Source organism: Aplysia californica, unplaced genomic scaffold (genome assembly GCF_000002075.1).
Source record: "Aplysia californica isolate F4 #8 unplaced genomic scaffold, AplCal3.0 scaffold00218, whole genome shotgun sequence".
NCBI lineage: Eukaryota > Metazoa > Mollusca > Gastropoda > Aplysiida > Aplysiidae > Aplysia > Aplysia californica.
Window position 1 is genome coordinate 461,126 of NW_004797488.1, and position 14,848 is coordinate 475,973.

General features: G+C 42.3%; 1 protein-coding gene across 1 annotated transcript; it reads left to right on the plus strand.

The window, feature by feature from the left end:
- Nucleotides 1–11,012: 11,012 nt before the first annotated feature.
- On the plus strand, nt 11,013–14,636 carry LOC118477780 (vegetative cell wall protein gp1-like). Its single transcript, XM_035970088.1, has 2 exons — nt 11,013–11,440; nt 14,097–14,636. Exons 1-2 carry the CDS (start codon nt 11,022–11,024, stop codon nt 14,326–14,328), a joined length of 651 nt encoding a protein of 216 aa, XP_035825981.1. The 5' UTR covers nt 11,013–11,021; the 3' UTR covers nt 14,329–14,636.
- Nucleotides 14,637–14,848: the final 212 nt, after the last annotated feature.

Genomic DNA, 14,848 nt, shown 5'->3' on the forward strand with positions numbered 1-14,848 from the left:
CCCCCCGCCCTTAGTGAACATATTTTCCCCTTCAAAAGAGTTTGGATCATAATGTTGTAAGTAATACTGTTGGTGGTGGTGGTTGTGGTAGTGAAGGTAATTATGATGATGATGATGATGATGCCGGTGTTGATGATGATGCCGATTGTAGTATAATGCAGCTGATGATGATGAGGATGATGGTGTTTATGGCAGTCATTTTTAAAAATTATTTTGTAAATCATTATATCTACGGCATTTTATTTTGTTTCACAAATAGTGTTGTGACACATTTCTCGAAGAACGTGTTCAAGTGTACTTTTTATAGAACATTCTCCGCTTCTTCTTTATATAGAAAATCCAGCATACGTCATCATAGATAATTATTGTAATAGGTATGTTTTCTAACAATCGACGACAACACGAGTACTTGGAAGAGTTATATTTTATTTTGTTTTTCAATAAGAAGAGTCACCTTTATTGTAAACACTTTTTATGGTATCCGTTCAACAGTTTGCTTTCCAGCGTTGTAAGAGCGGGTGGTAGATCCTATTTCTCTTCTTTCCCGCTGTTGCTTCCATCTATCTGTCTTGTTTCTACCTTACACTAAATGTCGATGTGCTTCTCTCAACTAAATCTGAAAAGCCGTGTAAGAGGTCAACCTTGTGCGTAAGTTTAAAGGTTCACTTTTACGAGTGTAAAACAACTAAAAAGAACAACCCAAAACAACAGCAGCAGCAGCAGCAACAACAACAACAACAACAACAACAGCAGCAACAACAACAACAACAACAACAACAATAACTCAAACGCCTCAAACAATAAAAGAGAAACCAAAAAACAATTAAAGAACAGATAAACGAAATCAACAACAAATCATTATTTACATCCGACGTCTTCAGCTGTTCTGTCACCTTTCGTTTTCAAGTATGTATTAAGCACGTTTTCTATCGGAAATAGCTACACCCTAATTGTTTAAATATAGATCTAACATAACTGCGTTCTAAGTGAGTCAAACCCACTGAAAAATTACTCTTGTCAAACTTCCCTGCATGACCCTTGTCAAGTCCTCTATCATAACCTCTGACATCATACATTTTACATTGGACCTGAAATGACCTTGCAAACGTCAACAGATGGGATTCCCAGTCGTCTGGCACACCAGAAAAGAAAAAAAACAACAACCCAGCAAAACGATTCAAATGTCTGTCTGGTCGGTCGTCTCTACCTTGGTCTCCATTGAAGTCTGGTTAAGCAAGGGACTTCAAAGAGATGTCACAGTCCCTGTTTACTGGAGTGAGTTCTGAATTCAGAATTCGAAACAACGTCTGATCATAAAAAATGGTATTTTTCTCGGTGAGACTGTATCTGTGATGGTGGATGCAATAACAAGAAATAACAAAGTAAAATCATTTATTAAGGCTAACGTTTGAAAATGTGAGCGTTTCGGGCTTCAGCTCAAAGATTGTATACAGCTGGGTGCATCAATTCTCTTTTTCAGATCAATAACAGAAGACGTCAACAAACACATCGTTATCAGCATCGGCATCATTGTTCGTTTTAAACTTTGTTTATGGAGTGACTGATTTTATGTACAAAGGGCAGGGACAAAGATAGCTACATAATGATAATATGAATAAGAGAACCTCCGTTTGAAAGTCGAATCAAGGCGTTTTTATAAACACCGGTGGCGACATCTATCTTGTTCAGTTGGGAGTGATTGAACGTTTCTAAAGGATGCCAACAATTTAAGTAGACACATTAGTTAAATCACATCAGTGTGGATTATACAATGCTAGGCTTATGATACGTTTCAAGAAGATGTTGAAGATGTAAGATAATATAATGGATTAATCTATGACAATTTGCTTAACCAAGCAATAAGTATGTATAGTATCAGGATTACCTACTTTTCACAGACAGGCTTTTTTTTTAGCGAGGCCCGAGTCCATATTAATACGTTTGAATAATTACCAACAAAATACCACTACCACCATCACCATCACCATGACTACCACCACCACAAACAACAAGACTAACATTTAGCAGCAGCAGGAACAACAATAAGAGCAACAAGAACGACTGCAACAACAGTTACAATAACTACAACATTACAGCAGCGACAAGAGCAACAGCAGCGGCACTTCAGTAGCAACAGCAACGACAAAAAAAAGAATAAAATAAAAAATTTAAAAAACCCCAGAAAACAATACCCCCTTCCCCCTCTAAAAAAACCCACAACAACCCCAACCAAACCAAACAAAACAAACAGCAACCAAAAACAAGCAAACAAATCCCCAAACCCTAGGAGAAGAGGAACATGAGCATTTGTTCTTTTCCCCACCTCTGTTGTCTCGGAGCAGACTCTCTTGGGATGACTCGCAACTGTCATGCCTGTCGTGGCTTTCAAAACGCCGCGAATACTTATCACGCGAGATGGCACTCAGTGACACAGAAAAGCTATCCCGGGATCAAGCAACAAAAACAAATTGGGCCCATTTCATGGAACAAAGTTGAAACTGTTGGTCACAGTTTTAATTTTAATTTTAGTTTCAGTTAGAGTCGTAAGGCATATGCGGCACAATTAGGTCATGTAAATACCGTACCGAAGATTTAAAGTGTTGCAAGAGAGTAGCGTACAAAGAAAAGAAAGAAGAAAACACATAATAATGACTTTAACGTTTGATAGGAAAGAAGGAGAAAACCACACCGCAGCACCTCCCCCCCCCCCCCCCCCCCCCCAACTACTCACGGCCATGATTATACCGCTTTATACGGTGGTTCTGTTTCTAGAACTCTACATTTGAATCTGTCTATGACGGCCACGCCTAGCCGCGGAGAAACCTAGCCCGTATTAGGCAGGTGGCCGTCTTACACAGTGTCATTATACTGTAAAAATACACGGGTAGGAAAAGGGAAGTTGCCGTTTGTACTGGTGATTGTCTTATACAGGTGACTGTTAAAGCAGATTTGACTGTATTTAATAATTTTGCTGAGAGCCACATTTTGAGTAGAGTATTGCGAACAGTGTACATATTTGTGACTGTCGCTTGATTTTCTTTCTTTGCAAGTTTTTGGCTTTGAACGTTTTATGCAAAGTGGTCTCGTGCCATATTTAACTCATTTTTGAGTCACCGAAATCTATAAATTCCCTTGAAGTTGGCCTATTGAAAACGAAGTGAGTATGAGATCATATTTGAAGCACCTGTAAGGTTAGGGCTTCGTAACGATTTTTGTGTGCAGTTATGGCCTTTTTAACTTGACATATGCAGTTAATCGATTTGTAGTGTGTAACTTCTTTTTTCATGTTGCCATTCTTTTGCATTCTCTCGTTCTGTCTTTCACTCTCTCCCTCAGCCCCATCTCTCTATCTCTCTTTCTCTCTCCCTCTCTCTCACTCTCTCTCCGCTTCTCTCTTTCCACTCTTTCTCTCTCTCCAACTCTCTCTTACCCCTCTCCCTCTCTCCTTATTTCTATCTCTATCTCTGGGCACCTCTGCCCCTCTTTCCCTTATTTTTACCTCTCTGTCATTTTCTGCCTTTCTCAGAATCTCACTTGTCCTGGGTATTTCCTTCTACTCTGCAAGGTATCGTTTTTGTCTCGTCACATCACCTCATTGTTCCATGGATCTTTGAAACCCTCTCTTACTCTTTCTGTCTATCTCTGCACCTGTCTTCCTATCCCTGAAGCTCACTTCTTCTCTGCGCAACTTCTGTGTCTCTCTGCTTCTACCCCTCTTTTATCACTTCTCTGTCTCTCTTCCCATTTCTGTGTACCTCTGTGCCCCTTTTGTACCTCTTCACGTCTCCCAGTATGCTGTCATCTTTCTCAACATCCCTCTACACCTACCTGTCTCGTTTCCGAGTTCAGTACACATCTTTATATCACTCTGTCTCTCTTCGCAGATCTTTCCACCTCTCGGTCTCTCTTCCCATTTCTCTACATCTCTCAGCGTCTTTTCCAATCTCTCTGCATGACTCTCTCTTCATAATATCCTGCTGCATCCCTGATATTAGAAATCTCTGCACGCACGCATCACTTTTTGCGTGGCCTTCCTTTTTACCGTTGTTGTTTATCGACCTTTAGGACAGGGCTCGTTTTCTACATAGTCTGCGCGGAACTGGGAGACAGGTCCCTTTATTTGCTAGTCGAGGTTGGGAACCAGCACACTCAACGGTCATCGTTTTGTTTTAATTCCAAGAAAAATACCCGACGAAAGACGTGAATGGCTTAGAACGGAAGAAAGTTTTGACAATTGAAGCCTTTCTGTTCCCGTTGTCGCTTGCGTCTGTCAGTGATATGCTCGAAGTGTCTCTCTATGTTTGTGCCAAATATAAAGTGCAACGTAAGATCGAAATCGATATCAGAGTCTCAATTTTCAGGTGTGTCCAAATCTTAAGCCACAATCTTCAAAGAGTTGAATTTCTTGTTATGCTGTGAGCGCAATCCGGTCTTTCTACTCACACTAGCATAGTCACATTCTACAAGTATTCATTGCGTCAACGATAGACAGCAACTCAACTAGGACATCGACGTTCTCAGGATGGATTTTTGTGCTATATCATGCCCTTGCTTTGTGAGTTGTGACAATGGCTGTTCACCACAAGACAGTTCACTTCCTAAGAAAATGTCCTCCGCATTGTAGACCAGAAGTACACACGACACAGAAGACGATGTAACGGACGTTTTCTTTCCGCTTTCCAATAGCTCTTTTAAAAGCAATCTTATTCTTTATTTACAATATATCGACATTAGTGCAAGGGGGAACCAATTTTTAAATGTCTGAAATAGTGAGGTGACCCATCTTGTAGCATACAATTCTCGATAATAAGGATAAACATTCACTTTATCAAGCAGGTGTCGAGCTGTACGTTTTGTGCGTCTTTGCATTGATACTTAGCTGTATGTCGTTCTAGTTCTTTTTGTTGTTGAAGGTTTTGTTCCTTTGGGCTGCCCAGCAAACGCCCCTTTCGCCTGTATGATACTATACCATACCATACCATACCATAACGTGTAATAACACAATACCACACCAGACTCCAACACTGACGTACCACAAAGCCATACACTACTGTACCATATCATACAGTGATATTCCATACCACAATACAACATACCACAATCTACCTTGCTGTAATATACCATATCACACCATACTATACCATTCCATTCAGTATCATACCAAACCATCTGACCATACTGAACCATACTGAAGGCAGTAACTTTTGCTAAAGGCGGCGATTTTATTGCCGAAAGATAAAAGAATCGCCCTCTGTTCAAATATTTCGTGTCCCGTTACATGTGGCAAGTATCAATATAGCCAGCTGTTGGGATATTAACTAACACTTGCGACGAGCGTTGATTAACGGACGTGATGGATCGCTGATAATGCTCAGTATCCCTGGTTTCTGAACCTCCTGATTCTGAAATGTTTCTTTGCTTTGGACTTTTGGGCTGTTATAGATGTAAAAATGGAATGTCCCAGAAAGTTAATATTGCAATGATGAGGAAAAAATCAAACTGAAAATATTTCGTTATATAAAAAAGAACACTATATTATATAACATATAATATCGACAATACCAAGGTTACTGCCACTACAGCAACTACTACTACTACTACTACTACTACTACTACTACTACTACTACTACTACTACCACTACCACTACTCCTACTACAGTTGTCATAACTATTGTTCTCATTATTGTTTTTGATGTTAGGCTATAACTCGCAAACGAGGTGGGCCCGTTAGCTCAGTTGATATACTACGGAACGGGTGGCCCTGGTTCGACTCCCAGACTAAGAATTCTTGAACTCAGGTCGTTTTGTGGAATTTCCAAGGCTCTCAACCCATTTAACGCGGTCCTATTGTAGACGGACGTTAAATTCAGAGGTCTTTCCTTTCAAATAACTGAAGAGTGTTAACGCCTTGAGCGACCAGGAAGTGCTCTTTAGTATTAATATTGCTATTAATATTACACCTTTTCCAGGCCTTTTCCTGACCAATAAATATCAATTTATATGATTCAAATAAAACTTAACAGAATTTGTTCAACATAGTCAAATCAATTACAACATAAAAAGTTCAAACACCAAAATGGACACAGCAATTGATGTAACACTACAAAGCTCAAATATCCAAATAGCGCTTTAAAATTTAACAACAGAGTTAAAATTCAACAAGGACAATTTTTGGCTATGCGAGTTAAATTCCATTATTGTCAGTCCAAATTCGAAATGTCCTTCTGTCTGTCTCCTCTCTCTTTCTCTCTCTGTATCTGTCTTTCTCTCTCTGTATCTGTCTTTCTCTCTCTGTGTCTCTCTGAATCTCTCTGTCTCTGTCGCTTTATCTCTGTCCGTATTTATCTCTGTTTCTCTCTCTGTGTGTCATACCATACCATCTCTATCTCTATCTCTCTCTCTCTCTCTCTCTCTCTCTCTCTCTCTCTCTCTCTCTTTCTCTTTCTCTCTCTCTCTTTCTCTGTCCCCCACTCTTACAATTACAATGTATTTAAAGTAACCTCACCATTTAACCGACAAATGAGAAGTGCGTCTGGCAGGGTGATTCGAAGACCTGTTTATTTCGTCGAAAGTGTAGTCTTGGTGGCTTTCGACAATTGAAACCAGCTCAACTTTCATTTCCGTGGTGTCTTTCCCAAATCTCTTCCCACTTCGATTTTTTTAAAAACGTCTTCAATTTCGATCGTTCGATGTAAGCAGTAGTTTGGTTGATTTGCAAATGTACTGCCAGCATTATGTAATCTTCACCTCACAAAAAGGCTTTTCGTATACTGGTATTCTCTATTTATGCTCCAGGCTAACTCTTTCTTTTTCTTCAGCCATCCGTAAAATGTTGCTGTGTCTTTCATGTTAGATGTGTTACAAACGATGGATTGCCCCAGAGTGCTGGATCTAAACAAAACATGATTACGGTTATTATTTTATGTAGACAGCAGATGGTGAGAGACGCGAACAGTAAACAACGACTGTTGCTTTAAAAAATAGGAGGGCTGCTTCCCTGAATACTGAGACGATGTTTACTAAAACACAGATTCGTGATTTTCGTACTGTTGCTGGTAGAGAGACGTCTCTTTCTTCCCGCGACACCCAAAGGGTATAAGCGGTGGATAAAAGTTTTAAAAAGTAAAGTAAAACTATGCTGTATTTGAATTAACTAAGACGAATTTTTTGCCCCAGTGTTTTCAGTGCTCTTCTGTTGTTATACAAGGGTGATTCAAAGAGAATACACCAAAAGTTTCACGCGATTTTTTAAAAAACAACGAGACGCAGTAGAAAAAAACTCTAGGCTGGACACATTGGATTAACATACCTTAAAGTTTGTATTTCATGTTTTACAATTGCTCAGTGCAGCTACCACCGGCAGGTGGACAACATCAAGTGGATACGAGAATTCCTTCCAAACGCGCCTAAGGATGTCAGGGCCCACTGTGTTGATTGTAGTTGAAAGTGGTGACATGGAATAGATTTAACGCTCCTATCAACGCTATTATGTTATTTAAGAGGCAGGACCTCCGAATGTAACGTCCATTTCCGAAAGGACCGAGCCAAATGCGAAATTCGCGTAAAGTGCCTTTCCCAAAGACACAACGTCGGACAGAGCTGAGGCTCGAATCTCCGAACCCGTAATTTCACGTTTACGAGCTCGGTAGCCTAACCACCAGGCTGCCGCGCCACTGATTTTAGTTGTTATTCTATCTTTTATGTCATCGAGAAACATGCAGAGCTGAGATTATGAATAAATACTTTGCTAGCATCAACAAGAAAGGAAACCAGAACAAACTGAGCACCGCAATAAAGCAGCTAACCAAAAGGGTAGTACAGACCCCCAAGGCAAACCTGGAGGTGTTTGAGAAGGAGTTTACTCTGACGGAATTGAAGGCAGCCCTCAAAAAGTGTAAAAAGAGAAAGGCCCCAGGACCAGACCATGTCACCAATGAGATGATCCTCAACCTGACAGACTCTTCCCTCTCCATACTCCTGGGCTTCTACAACAGGACCTGGAATCAGGGACAGCTCCCAACTGAATGGAAGAAGGCAAACATCACACCGATATTAAAGAAGGACAAATCAGCAAGCCAGCCTTCAAGCTACAGACCAATCTCTTTAACATCATGCCTGGGTAGGGTCGTCGAGAGAATGGTCAACGACAGACTGTACTGGTGGATGGAAAGCACCGGAACAATCAGCACATCACAGGCAGGATTCAGGAAAGGCAAAAGAACTATGGACCACCTCATCAGATTTGCCCAGAAGACCAGCGATGCCTTTCAAGATAAAGACAATGTTGTGGCCGTCTTCATCGACCTGAGGCAGGCGTATGACCGTGTGTGGAGACAGGGGCTGTTCTACAAAATGCAAAAGCTTGGGATAGCAGGAAGGATGTACAGCTGGATCAAGAACTTTCTGTCTTGCAGAACTATCCAGACGTCATGTGACAGCAAGATTTCTTCACAGAGGACACTTGAGGAAGACCTCCCACAGGGGTCAGCACTCAGCTGTACCCTCTTCCTGTTGTTCATGAACGACTTACCAGATGTCATCTCCTGCCAGAAAGCACTCTACGCTGACGACTTACTCATATGGAGCAAAGGAAGTGACATGAGAGCACTGAACCAAGCCATCAACGCAGACCTGACTACTATCTCGTCCTACTGCCATCTATGGAAGATGGAGATCAACACAGACAAGACTGTTTTTGGACTCTTCAGCCTCAAAAACAAAGTTACAGCAAGTCAGGTAAACCTTAAGATCAATGGAACCATCAGACATGAGGACTATCCCAAGTACCTTGGTGTACAACTGGACCGAAAGCTGTCTCTCAAAGAGCACTTAGAAGAGCTGACCAAGAAAGCCACCTCCAGACTAAACCTCCTGAAACACTCAACTGGGGAGCTGACAAAGCAACCCTCCGACAACTTTATATAGTGTATGTCAGATCTGTGATTGACTACTCCCTACCACTACAATCCATAGCCAGCCAAAGCTCCGTGGCACAGCTTGACAGAGTACAGAACCAAGCACTCAGATTTGTTTCTGGCGCGATGAAGACCACACCTACAAGCGCTTGCGAAATCCACACCAACATAGAACCACTGGACCTCAGAAGAAAGAGTGCTACACTCGAACCCTATGAAAGGTTTGTGCGGCTAGAAGAGACGAACGAAAACAGGAAAATGGCAGATGAGTGGGAACCAAGAACACGCATCCAGAAGACCTCTTTTATGCCAGAAGCAACAAAACTACTCGAGGAGTTTGACCCACCCAAGAACAGAGAACCAATCACCAACATCTGCAGCGAACCTCCATATTGGCAGACACCAGAAATCACAATAAGGACGAGACTTCTAGACCCTCCTTGTGACAAGACCACACCAGAAGAAATACTCAGAACTAGCGCCCTGGAGACAGTGGACTCGTATGCTGAAACTCCAATCCATGCATACACAGATGGGTCAGCAACAAACGCTTCACGAAATGCTGAATACGAATCTACCATCAAATATCGAAACAACCTTGGAGAGAAGAAGCAGACCCAACTATTTGGCCCATGTGGAATATACAGCTCTAACTATGACGCAGAGAGAATCGCCCAAAACTTTTTTGAAGGCGCAATAACACCAGGGAATGTTGTTGTCTTCTCTGACTCAATGTCAGTACTCCAAGCCGTCGAAGGAGGAGGAGACTACAGAGGTGACGGGAACATCCTCAGCCTTGTAAAACAGATGGACAATTCCTATGGCGTCCGGGTCACACTGCAGTGGGTGCCTGGCCATTCTGGAGTACCAGGGAATGAGACTGCAGACCATCTATCGAAGACTGGAGTGAGCCTGCCCCAGACAGACACAACCACCTTTTTACAGGCCTGCAGAGGGATCATCCAAGCCAAAAGCAGAGACGAGTGGCGAAACAGATGGGCCAACGCAGAAACAGGAAGATCTCTCTTCGGGTACATGGACACACCCAACCCCAAAGACCCTTCGAATCTTTTATGTAGAGTCGATCAGACATTGATCTTCAGAGCCCGCACATGACACTTACACACCAACAAGCACATAAACAGAATCAACCCCATGTGGGAACCCCATTGTAGACACTGTGACTACCACGAGGAGACCGTTGAACATCTTCTCCTTCACTGCCCAAACCTGGCAGTTCTTCGACGCAAGCTCCTACACACACCTACAGACTTACAAAGCCTGCTCTACTCTGGCGTTGACCAGATGACAAGGACATGTGGTTACTAGAGGGAGGCATTGCGCTGCCAAGAGCGAAATGCTCACAGCTAAAGGGATTTGAAAACAACAACATGTCATCGATATTAGTTGGTAGTTTTGGAACTTACCCTTTGTCAATTTGACAATTTTGATGTTTGAAATTTCATTATTGGGTTTAAACTCTCTATCTTGAAATTGAAATTTGATCGGGAAAATGTATATTATTACTCCCCAGTTTTTAACACCTAATGTACCACCTAGAACGCTCAGATCATCAAGTAACAAAAGAACACTTGTTAAAGTTAAAATTAATTACAAATCATATGGACAATGCTCTTTTTCATGTTTTGCCCTACTTGTTTGGATTAGGCTTCCAAAAACTATCTGAGAAGCAGAAAAATCTAAAAATCTTTATTAAGAAAAAAAACTAAAAGCATTTCTATTTTCATTATATTTCGATTAGACATAATCCATCAAAGCTGTAGATCGTCGAGAGTTTGTTTGTGCGTATGTACGTATGGGTGTATATGTGCATGTATGTATGTATGTGTGTATTTGTGTATGGGTGCGTGCGTGCGTGAGTGAGTGTGTGTGTGTGTGTGTGTGTGTGTGTGTGTGTGTGTGTGTGTGTGTGTGCACGCGTGTGTAATACTATGTGCCTATAAAATAGATGTGTAATTCCATAATATATTTTATTCTTCACAATTGTCTGTTGTGCGATTTAGGAGTCTATACGATCCAAATGTTTTGGGCCACGCTCCATTATGATTTGATTATTATTAAATCCCCAGCCCAGACCACTGATCATGGCAGAGCCTTCACTCGGCGAGGCTGACAGCGACTCAGACGGGAGTCAGGAGGACTTCAAGTGTATTGTGGAGAACATACGCCGAGACCTGCAGGACGCCTACTCCCCTAGCCCCGCCCCCTCTCTCAGCCATGCCTTCTCCCCTAGCCCCGCCCCCTTTCTCAGTCACACCTACTCCCCTAGCCCCGCCCCCTCTCTCAGCCACGCCTATTCCCCAAACCGTACCTACTCTCCTAACCCGACCTTTTCCCCAAACCCCATCGAGTCTCCTAATCCAGCCTTCCCTACTAAGTCCACTTCTTTGGGTGGATTAAACCCCTCCTCCTTTCCTGTGTGTGGTCGATCATGTGCGCCTCAGGGGGAGGTCAACAGGAAGAAGCTTACACTGTCAGAGACGTATCCCGGAGAAAATGAAAGGTAAGCTAAGACAATAAAATTGATGTAGGTAACTTCCCTTTTCAAAAGTTATTAATGCTGTGATTTTGTCATTTATTTGCTGTCTTGATCACAAGGAATAGTATGCAAAGGATCATTTTCTCTTCCAGCTCTCTGTATCATGGCGCCCCCCCCCCTCTCTCTCTCTCTCTCTCTCTCTCTCTCTCTCTCTCTCTCTCTCTCTCTCTCTCACACACACACACACACACACACACACACATACACACACACATACACACACACACACTCTTTCTTACAAGGGTCTGCGGTGTAACGGTTTTAAGCGTTTTGTCATTGCACTCAAAAGGTGGGCGTGCAACTCCCCCCTGATGAAGTGTTTTTGATAGAGTATCTCTTTCCTGCTGCTGGGATGCTAGGTCCCACTCAGTCCTGGCACGTCTTGACTGGCAGGGTCGAGGGAAGCAGTCCCACATCACAACATTATCATGTATCGGCGGGGATACAAAACGTTAAAATGATTCTCTGTCTGTCTGTCTGTCTGTCTGTCTGTCTGTCTGTCTGTCTGTCTGTCTGTCTGTCTGTCTGTCTGTCTGTCTGTCTGTCTGTGGGTCTCTCATTTTGGCCTGACTCTCTTTCTGTGAATTTTAGTTTTTTTCTCTTTTACACATTACGTTAGCAACACACACGCACATACTCTCTCTCTCTCTCTCTCTCTCTCTCTCTCTCTCTCTCTCTCTCTCTCTCTCTCTCTCACACACACACACACACACACACACACACACACACACACACACACACACACACATACAGACACGCTCACACTACACATATGCGAACAGTTCTTTTTTTCTACCGATCAAAATAATATTATATTCTGTCACGACGCGGTAGAATCAGACGCTCGACAATCTGTGGGCATATGAAGTTAATGGAATCGTTTAAATATTGCTCACTCGTGTTGTTTCTGATAAAAGAAAACCAGTCTATCTTAAGCAAAAATCGAGAAATTTTCCATTGAAGGAGATAATGGTTGCCTGGTATCGAAAGAAACATTAATTAGAAAATAGAGGCCAAGGTTTGGTGAATAAGAGTTACATTTTTCCCACATTTCTGAGAATCAATGTTCATGTGCATACACGGTTAGATTCAAACATCGATCTTTAAAATCTTCAGTTTACGTGTCCTTGAAAACCACAGATTTTGATTTACATTTTTGTGCTTTTGATCAAGGTTTTTTCCAGTAAAATTCCCACAGAAATGTATTTTCGAATCAACGTAAAATAAGTTGGTTTCTTCGATTTCATCATTTTGACGGGCGCCTAATTTCACCGAGATGACGTACATAATATAACATAGAGGCACACGCCTCTAACATATCCAAAAAAAAAAAACCAACCCCAAAAGACCGGTTCTTTTGATCATAATCTGATCTACATAATTATTCTCTGTTCAGGTCAAGCTTAGAGACTAGATTCTCTTTTTCATTCATTCTCAATTCTTCGAACACGAAGACAATCAAAGGCATGTACACACACATACACACACACAAACACATACACATAAACACACACATTACACGCCTATGACCCCCTTCCCTAGACATATTCAACCGCTCTCTCTCTCCCTGATACTCTCTCTGTCTCTCTTTCTCTCCCTTTCTATCTCTCTCTTCCTCTCTCTCTCTCTCTTTCTCTCTCTCTCTTTCACACATGCACAAATGCACACACGTGCACACAAACAAAGACACACGCATACTCACTCACACACACACTCACACACACACACACACACACACACACACACACACACACACAAACACACACACGCGCTACGCTCACACACAACACAGACACTTACTCCGTATGTAACATCTTGTTCTTCTTTTTTTTCTCACAGTCATACATAGCCGCACAAAAAACGGCTCTTTTGATCATAATCTGATCTACATATTCTCTGGCGGGTCACGCTTATAGACAGGATTCTCTTTTTGGTTCATTCTCAATTCCTGTAGGACCCGCTCTTTGTGTCTACGCATCTCGCTTGTGATGCACAGATCTCTGCAATCTGTCTTGCCCTCTTTCCGCTTGGGAGAGTGCCAGAATTTCCCTCTCTTTAAATGGGATTCTGAAACATGAATAGTACCGTGGTTGCTGGAACGTGCGGAAGAAGAGAGATGTGTGTATGTATGTGTGTGTGTGTGTGTGTGTGTGTGTGTGTGTGTGTGTGTGTGTGTGTGTGTGTGTGTGTGTGTGTGTGTGTGTGAGAGAGAGAGAGAGAGAGAGAGAGAGAGAGAGAGAGAGGGGGAGAGAGAGAAAGAGAGAGAGAGAGAGAGATACCTACGTAGGGAGAGAGAGAGGGGTGAAAGTGGGGGGGGGGAAGAAAGAAACACAAAAAAAATTGTCCCTCACAAACACACACATAGAGAGAGAGAGAGAGAGAGAGAGAGAGAGAGAGACAGACAGACAGACTGACAGACGGAGAGAGAGAGAGAGAGAGAGAGAGAGAGAGAGAGAGAGAAAGAGAGAGAGAGAGAGACAGACAGACAGACAGACAGGCAGACAGAGAGAGACAGGGAGAGAGAGAGATAAGGTTGTTCGTATAAGGTTGTTGACCCTTCTCCCACAAAACCCCATAAACCACTCCTAGCATTAATTTTATCCATACTTATATCTGTCAGACTTTCACCAACCGAGACGAGCTGCAAGAAGCCGAGCATGCGCAGACAAAGCCAAGGCGGAAGTGACGCAAAATCTGCCGGAAGTGCTGGAGGTGGTTTCAGGAGAGTATGGATTAACTGGGAATGCCGCACGCCTTTTGTCTTCACCCGGCTTACGTCACAGAGTTCAGAGGTCATCGACGAAGGTAAGTCATATCTCCTCTTCAGTTGCCGCTTCCAAAAAAAAAAATAGTATGTGTCACATAGTGGAATCATCTAAAGGATTATTTCTTTGTCCTTCTTTAGATGAAAAAAACCCAACTCATTTATTTTTAATATAACGTCAAGCTATTTTCGATTGAAGGAGGTTGGGTCGCCTGGTGCAGAGTTAAGATCAGTGAGAAAATGGCCGCCGAAGTTTTGTGACTTCCAAAGGTGACCGTCTCTCGAAACTTCAAATGTACATTTTTGTGCCTTTAATCAACGTTTGGTTTCCCCCCCCCCCAGTAAAATCCACACAGAAATGTGTTTTAAAAAGAACACAAAAGGCGTAGAGTCAAATAAAAAAAATTCTGTAAAAAAAATTGCCAAACAGGTGGATAGATGTGGTTCTCTTTGAGTTCATTATTTTGAAGAGCGCCTAATTTCACCAAGATGTCATACATTTGTTTGCTTGTGTTGGGTGCCTCTGACGTCTTGCCAAACCCGTCCGTTTTGCCGGAGTGTGTTGTTGAAATAGCCTAGCTTATTAGTTAAGGGCTGGTGGGGCACCT

Coding starts and splice junctions, on each gene's coding strand:
- LOC118477780 (XM_035970088.1), top strand. CDS start 11,022: ATGGCAGAGCCTTCACTCGGCGAGGCTGACAGCGACTCAGACGGGAGT. Junction 11,441..14,096: donor TATCCCGGAGAAAATGAAAG/GTAAGCTAAGAC, acceptor TATATCTGTCAG/ACTTTCACCAACCGAGACGA.